The 8871-nt window shown below is 43.2% G+C and overlaps 1 protein-coding gene across 1 annotated transcript in view; it reads right to left on the bottom strand.

Moving 5' to 3' along the window:
• Nucleotides 1-8670, bottom strand: part of MTX2 (metaxin 2) — a 29566-nt gene extending 20896 nt beyond the window's left edge. Inside the window, 4 exon segments of the mRNA XM_059476408.1 lie at nt 4435-4470; nt 8548-8602; nt 8604-8640; nt 8642-8670. Of these exon segments, the coding sequence (XP_059332391.1) occupies nt 4435-4470; nt 8548-8602; nt 8604-8640; nt 8642-8670 (157 nt within the window).
• Nucleotides 8671-8871: the final 201 nt, after the last annotated feature.

Raw genomic sequence — 8871 nt, forward strand, 5'->3', positions numbered from 1 at the left:
CAACATTAAGATATTCAAATAACAACTTGATTTCAATGTTTCCAGATGTTTCAGACTGACATTTCAATAACAGGACTTCACCTACCCAAATACTTTTGGGACAGTAAGAGAAAAGAACACAAATATGCTGTAAGAAGACTCAAGAGCACTGAACCCCACTACCAGCAGGGGATCAATCAGCAGCTCACCTGAAGCCTACACAGTTCCAACTAAAGCTCTCAAACAGGACATACTACACTTGCCCACTGGTGAACCTCAATTCAAAGAATGAGAGGCTGCACTAACACTCCCCCAGTGAAGTCTGCTCAAGAGGAAGCACCATATCACTAAGATGCTCTACAGTACCTCAGCCCCACCAACTCCTTGGTCAGAATCTATTTATGACTGCACAAAACTTGATTTCAACTTCTACACTCTGAATTACTGGGAAACTCTTTATCCTGTGTCAGTGCTGCCAGGATGTATGGGGGAAACAAACATTTTTATCCACCTTCCCCCAGCAGCTTCATGATGATGAAAGAGATGTAATGAAATAAATGGTTTACAGTTATGCCTTTAATCCTCTTACTTAAAAAATAAGACTCTGACTGTGAAAATGAGAAGACAAAATACTTTGCATGTTAAATTGTGGAATATGCTGAACAACAATTTAGCCACTTCAGTGGTCTAGTAAGAATAGCCAGTTTCAGCAATAGGGCAGGCAGTGTGATTTGCCCTGTAGTCTGCCACTAGTTTAGCTTGCTGGCAAGCTGTGGCATTCTTGAACACCAGCCACAGACAAAAGCCAGAGAGCTCTAGACCCAGGCATCAAGATGTTCCCTCCTGAATGAGAAATGAAGTCATCAACAAGTTAGAAGTTTTTAGGAAAATACTCAACTTGAAATTAGTCTGTTCCCAGCTCTCAGCAATACCATAGAATTCTGTTGGAACAAGAATATTTTTGGAAGGCAATGCAGATTGGAATATTTTTCTGTTATAAAAGCAGCCTATGCCTAATAGGAATCAAGGCTAATAACCAGTAAATCAAGATAATTACTGCCCCAAATCTCCTCCAAATAAAGTTTACTATATTCTCAGTTTGCCATGATTCTCAGTTTATTCTGTGACACCTTCTGTTTCTGTCAATGCAGTATTCAGCTGACTAACAATCTCTTCCACACAGCTCACTGTGTGCTGCTGTGTAGGCAAGGCTGGGATCTGGCCTGGGAATATTTGACCTTCGTTAACACAGCAACTTATGAAATATTATGAAGTTGTTATGGATCATATAAAAATAAAGACTAGTCCTTCTCTAAAATCACCACATTTGCATGGATCACTTTTCTTTTTGTTACATTTTTCTTGAACACTTTGATACTAAACTTACATTAAAAAAAATACACTAAAACATCTGTATTTACCAGTTTGGCTCACTTGGCATTAAAGGCCTGCTGTAAGAGCCAAGAGGCAAGATACCTTCTATTAAAAACAAGCAAACAAAAATACTTGGCATTAATCTGAATCACTGTATTGCAGTATTACAGCTGGAGAGATTAACTTACACATTATTTTCACACAGCTTCCTTTAGCCTCTCCCTAGGTACAGATTTGATTAAAATATAATGAGGATTCTAAAAACTGCTTTTTCACAAGAGTAAACACTAAAAAGAAATTCAGTCTTACATCTGGGCAACATCTATATCCAACACTGTTATTTACAAGTCTCTAAATGTCATGAAGCAAACATCACAACAATCAGCAAGAAAAGTTACCCTTTTTGGTTTCCAAAGACTGGGGACATGGGGGGGACCTGCTGCTCAATACCAAAGAATCACAGAATATTCTGAGATGGAAAGGACCACAATGTTCTAAATTTAGTAACCAAACGAAAAACACATGTAAAGCTATTCCCCAGACTGCAGAAACAAGGAAGATTTCTAAGTCATTTGATGTTAAAATGCATCAAAGAAACAGTTCTTACTCTTTTAACATAAATCTGTATTTTCAAGCAACAATACATTGTTTAAAAAGAAAATTCCAGGAACTGATGTGTTTCTAGTATTCAGGAAATAAGTGGAGGGGTACATTTTGACCAATACAGTGAAGCTGCAGCCACTTTGGAACCAAAGCAGTTAAATGTCTACATCTCATACATTAAGAGTGATCAATAAAGGAAGTACAAGAAAGTTGTGAATAAGCTTCCTTAAGACCCACCACTTCAACCCACCCACACTGGGTACACATCAATTTCATGTAATTGCCTGATCCTATAAACTAACAAGAGCCAAGAAAAAACGAAAGCATCAGCAACTCCCTGGCTCTGCTGAAAAAGGACCAAAGCATGTTTCATACTGCCTTGCCAAACGAAAACCAACTTTCACACTAGTTAAACACCTTGCATTAAATCATGTATCAAATAATTACATCATTTGCTCAAATATGTCCCTGGCCTCCTCTGTAGAGATATTACAATTCAAATAAAACATGACTGTCCAGTAATTATTGATTGAGCAGATATTCAATGTAAAGTCTCAATCTCAGCAGCAATTCTCAAACTTGAGTTTCCTGTAGCTATACCACTATGACAGTCAGCATGAGACATTACTGCAGCAGCCATTTAACATGACATAATCTGCTTCTTCACCCTCCAAGAAAGCTATTAATTGCATGTATTTAAGCATTAGTGCAATTCTGTTACTGTCTTTGAGCTGACTTTCAGGAGTGTACACATCTGTGGTTCAATCCTCCAGGGTGCTTCGCACTCTTGCTGCTCGGGCAGGCCACAGGAGGGAGATCCTGTCAGGAGACGAGGCCAAAAAGATCTCAACAAAACCAAGTCCATAAATAAAAGTTGTTCCTAAATCAACATCTGGATTTCTTCAGAAAAATCAGACAGCGTGCCAGCTAAATGATCGCAAAAGATTTATTTATAAAGTCCTGACAAGCTGGAGTTATTTTACTTATTTCTGATATTCAGCATAAGTGCTCCATCTCAAAGAAGCTCTGTAATTCTTAAAATTATCTTTTTATAGATCTCTAAATCAATCCCTTCCCTTTGTGCTACTTAACTCCCTTGCTCCTCTTTGGTCCTGACCCAAGAAGTCAAACTTCAAGCACAGGAACTGTGAAGAGCAGGACAGTGGAGCTTTGATACTTATTAATGCCTTATTGGACTGGAACATTTCTTAGCCATGATATCTACATTTGTAGATATGTACATTTTTAAATCAGTCCTTTGAAAGCCCTCCTAGATTGTGACCCCTCTTTCTGTGGCAGTCTGAACTCTTCCTCCCCTGAAGATGTCTGGCAGGCAGTCTGACCGCCTCTTCTGTAGAGCGCCCCAAGGAGCTCCCAGCTCCCTCGTTCACAGCACCCCTCCTCTGGTCCACACACATCTGTCCCACCAGACAGGACCTCAGCATCCCATAGCTGCTCCAAAAGCTGCTTCCCACACAATTCCAGCTCACCCAGCCCTGGCCCCTCCGGCCTTTCATTAAGGCTCCCCTCCACTGTCTCATTCCCATAGCCCTGAGCACAGCAGCACCAGTCCTGCAGAGGTGCCAGATGAGCTGAGCTCTGCAGGCAGGAGAGCTCTGCAGGGTACAAGTGCAGACAGCCAGCACTCTGCAGCCAGCCAGGGGAAGATGCTGCCTTAGGGCTCTGGGCCTTTAAACCAGCCACAGCAGACAGTGGCATTTGCCACAGCACCTCTCACACTCTCCCTCACCTCTGGGAAACACTGCACACTCCCTGCTTCAGAACCTGAAAACATTATCCTGCTCCCTTAATCATACCCTCACAGTCTCCCTCATTTCTTTTCCAAGGCCTTCAGTGAGAGCACTCCAATGCATCCAGAGTTCCTCCAATATAGCATTCAAATGCCAAAAAAACCAAACATGCAGTTGAGCTTTGGAAGCTCTTGCTAGGAATGCAAACACTACATTGGCTTCACTGTCATTATACCACAGCTAGAAGGCAGAACTGTTAAAAATTCCCACCTCTCAGCATTTTTACTTTCTAATTCAGAATGTACAAACCAAATTTTTTTTAGTTGAGCTCCCATCCTCCCCAATAAGACTTGTCCTGCATTCTCTGCAGCATCATTGGCATTTTTCCTTTGATGTTTCCAATGGTTCCTGAGCATTTCATGGGTTTTATTACTACATATAACTTCTTATGCTTTGTGTTAAAACATCCACGTTCATGTGATATCTATGTCATCTTCTTAATAACTAAAGCCCAGAATGCCAAAGTAATAATAATAAAAATTTGAGAGCATGGTGTGTACCTTTTTTATCCTCACCATGGCTTGCATGTAGCTGCAGTTTCTCACTCCCTTTCAAAAGAGACAGCTGAAAATGCCCAGCAGCGTACAACATGTGATGCCTGCTCAACTAAAGCAAAGAACAGCAACCAAGCTCTTTCATTTATTCTTGTTTTGAAAAGGTGACTCACCTGGTCCAAACCTACAGGAACAGACCAGGTTGATGCCTGAGATCAGTCAGAGAACAGAGCACCCAAGGACCAGAGACAAAAAATGAGTGAGAAAGAGAAGAAAAATCTGATTTCTCTCCAAAGTTGCTCCCATTATTTGCTTTTTTTCTTCCTGTGACCTCTTGAGCTGAGGCTCCAAAACATCACTCCCATCCAAACCACTTGCCATGGTTTCATCAGCCAAGGAAAATTTACTTTCCAATTCAAACTGGACAGTATCAAAAGAGGTGCTACATTTGGTTCACTGATTTTGTTAGCATTATTTCTAGAGCAATCTCATTTCTGGAATGAGAAAAGAAGACATTGCTTTAACAGAAAACATGTAACAATAAAATGCTGATTAGAGAAAGACTGCTTAGTCTTAATGGAGACAGAAACAATTAAAGAAGCATGCTCTATTATAAACTGTAATTATGCTGCTGCTTAAAAACAAGAAATAACAATATTTCAAAATGAAATATGTACTATACTACAATAATTGTGAAAGTAATGTTTTCCCTGACCCAAAGAAATAGATTGGATAAGCAATCCACTCAAAGGATTGGTGGAAACCAAGTCATGAAACATGTCTGAGCATAAATTGGCAGGAGAGACATAAGAAACTTGCTTATTGAAACTGAACAGGAGTTAAAAGGGATTCCTTTCAGCTTGATTACCAAATGAAAAGCACACATGTAAAAGACTCTGGAAGATAAAATCATGTAGCCTGACAAATTTGGTATTTTCAAATAAACTTGAATTTTTCACTACAAGAACTTCTGCAGCAGGCTTAAACAATCTCTGCTGACAACAACCTATTTTAAGCAAGAATAACAATTTTTTTCACCTCACACATGGAGGAAGTGCTAACACTTACCTACGTGCATTTTGATGCACAAAATGCATACTCAGTTTGAATATCATGTCTTCATGAATGGGAACCATTTAGGTGGTCAGGTTCTGCTCCCAATGAATTTTTCTCACTCAGATTGAAGCTTGTCTCAATGCACAAAACATGCATGTCAAAGATTTATTTGTACTCTGGCAGGCCACACTGGAGGCAGACTCACTATGAACATCAAATACCTTAAGGCAGAAGGGCACCTGCTTTTCACACTGCATTCATTTCCCTTAGTATTAAAACCAGCCTGAGACCCTTGGACATAACAGCAATAAACAGAAGTCATTTTCCAGAGATCAAAGGACAAGCAACTATTATTATTTTCTCTCTTTTGATCACTGACCTAAAACTAATGTATTTTGGGGGAAAAAATAAAGCATATTGGATAATTCAGTGATCAATTAAATGTATGTTCAACAATCATTTAGAGATTATTTGAGCAGTCAGCTTCTCAAAACTACTAGAGTGAGATTAATGTTGTAGACCACTTGAAAGCTGGCACTCTAATTCTTCTTACAGCATAAACATTCATTTCCTATCCTGTTAATATGTGATTGATGCTGAGCTACTCTAAATAAATTCTCTACCATATTATTCAATTAATATTTTCTACAGTTTAGAAATGGATGATTTAAACTGTGATGCCTCTTTTTCATGAATGCTTACAACTCACGAGGCTATGGAAGCACTTGTTTATTATTCCTTGAGACATAACATCAGCCTCTTTGTATTTCTGAACGAGCAAATGGTTGAATGCCACTAATGCAAGCATGACACTCCACACAGGTGATTCGGTCATTGTCTTGTGTTTAATCATTAAAGCATTAGAGCAGGAGGCTGTGCCCAGCATGGTCAGGGGAATGCATGCTGCTCAGAGAGGATGCAGAATTACTGCAGCACTGCAAGCACTGAGAACTGATGGGCACAGAACCCCTGAGGCTGGAAGGCACTTCTGGGATGCCCATGGGAAGCCACAGCAGGCTGCCCACCTCCACTCTCCTCCAGGGATGGAGACTCCACAACTGCACTGGGCAATCTGCTCCAATGCTAAATCATCCTCACACTGAAAGAAGGTTTTCTTACATTCAGAAGAAGGTGTTTTCTGTGTTTCAGTTTCTGCTGAGATGGTGAAGAGAATGCACAAGGCACACACAAAGCGAAGATAGGTAATACTTTAAAAAAATCCAAATACATACACAAAAAGTTGCTGTGTAAAAGAAAATTCTGATCCTCTTCTCTACTAAAACCCTCTCCTAAGCTTTTAAAACATTTCTAGAAAACAAATTATGCTGAGCCAATTATCTAAAATACTTGTACATAAGGACCCATGCATTATAGCTGTTATACGTTAAGAGCAGCAGCAGCTCATTTCAACTGCTGCGACAAAGGCACATCTTCATGAACAGGAACCCAATGAAAAGCCAATAAAATTTCATTTTCAGGAACATGGAAAAAATTCTCAATCATTCACAAGCACAGATATGGGATAAGATGCCATTAAAACAAGTGTCATTGTTAAGCAGTATTCTTTCCTTGTAGAAACATCATTTTTCTTCCTCACTAATATTCCTAGATCTGGGGGATATTTTCTTAGTACCAGAATTAAATACTCCCTGTGTCTGGGTTAACATCTCAGGAAATTCAGCTGTGTGGTGGGCATTGGCCAAGATCCTGGTTAACCTTTAAATTTAAAAATTCTTTCATATTAACAAATTGAGCAATGAACTGCAAATATGAGCAATGTTGCCATTATTTACTTTCAATCTGGACCTGGTGCCTCATACAGACAAGCTACAAAGGTCACAACCCACTGGCAAATGTATCTTTTATTTTTAAGGCACATAACTGCTTTTGAAACTGTGAAACAACAGCTTTTTGAATAACAGAGCAATAAGTTGCCTACATACAGTATAGTCTTGAGTTTGTGTTTATAATTCCAGAAGAAATAAGTATTAGCAAGCTGTCACTCTAGAATATTCATAAAGGTTACTAAGGAGACAGAAGAATCAAGATTCAGTCATGTACACCATTATCCTTGTATTTCACAATATAAATAAAATATGCTAAAAGCAAGTAAATACCCTATTCTCCACATTCCTTGCAAGGATGCAGAGCTCTGGCCTTCAACATAAGCATGGCTTGCGCTAACATCTGAGTATTAGCAAGTGCCAACTCAAGAGGCCAGCACAACTTTCAAGCTTGTCCATGGGTGCCTCTACAGACCCAGACTGAAGAGCCACCACCCTCACATGACTTACAAGTCAGGGTACGCTCATAATAGAGATCCTTATGTGGAGGCCTCTATCAAGTGGCAGAAGACCCAGCTCCGGAGACAAAACTCCAGCATCCTCCTCAACAGGTCAGTATTAATCAACACACTGCTCCCTTGCAGTATTTATTGTCTGGCAGTTTGCATAGCAGCAAAAATTCCAAAACAGGGACTAAGAAGAAAGGAGAAACTGACCAAGGCACTTATTTTAAGCATGCAACACACTACCTGGCTTTTGAACTTCCTAGCCAGGCATTATCTACGGTTCATGTTTTGGTTTTTTCCTTGAGAGCACATTATTATAATTTCTTGCTAAACAGCTCCACAGTGACACACACTTTCGGTTTTAGCTCAAGGTCACGTCCGGCGCAGACGGCGCAGCTGAAGCGGCTCCCGGGAGCACCGACAGGCAGCAAAGGTCCCGCCACACGCCGGAGCCTCCCCGCACAGGGGACACCGGGGCACTGGGACACCGGGGACACTGGGACACCGGGACACAGAGCGCACCGCGGGGCACGGCGCCGCACCGAGCCCTCCCACGCAGCGCGGCTCGGCGCCAGCTGCCGCAATTATAAACATGGTGTGCTGGACCACTGAAGTAAACGAATCAGTTTCAAAGAAGTGATTAAATGAAAGTAACGAAGCGCGCCGGCACAGCCGGGTTAGGGAGCCCATACAGGAGGACCTGGTGGCCGCGCACGGCCGTGCTCGCAGAGGAGGCGTGTAGCGGGACCTGGCCCCGTGCTCCGGGCCGGGCTCCGTGCGGCACCGCTCGGTACGGCCGCCCCCCGCCCGCCACAGCGCCCTCCCCGCGGCCCCATCCCAGGGGTCACCCCGGCACCGAGGCCGCGGGATCCCAGCGCCGCCGCCCTCACCCCGCGGCTCGGACCGCGGCCCCGGCGTCCCGCCCGCCCCCGCCCCTCACCGGCCAGCTGAGTCACGAAGGCCTCGGCCACCAGCGACATGTCGCGGAGGGAGGGCGCTGCGCGGGCGGGCCGAGGGCACGCACAGGAACTGGGCCGCGCCGCCGGCGGGGCAGCGACTGCATCCGGGGCCGGGGCGGGGCCCGCGGCTCCCACGCCCGCGGGGCGCAGCGCCGGGCCGGCCGGCGGGGCGGGAGCGCCGGGGATGCTCTCGGGGGAATTCCTGAGCACCCGGCCTGGCAGCCACAGTCACTGTCCTCCGTTTCCCGAGCACCCCGGGCTGGCAGCCACAGTCAGTGCCCTCCGTTATCCCTGCCCGAGGGCAA

The sequence above is a fragment of the Ammospiza nelsoni genome, chromosome 7, assembly GCF_027579445.1.
Source record: "Ammospiza nelsoni isolate bAmmNel1 chromosome 7, bAmmNel1.pri, whole genome shotgun sequence".
Classification (NCBI taxonomy): Eukaryota; Metazoa; Chordata; class Aves; order Passeriformes; family Passerellidae; genus Ammospiza; species Ammospiza nelsoni.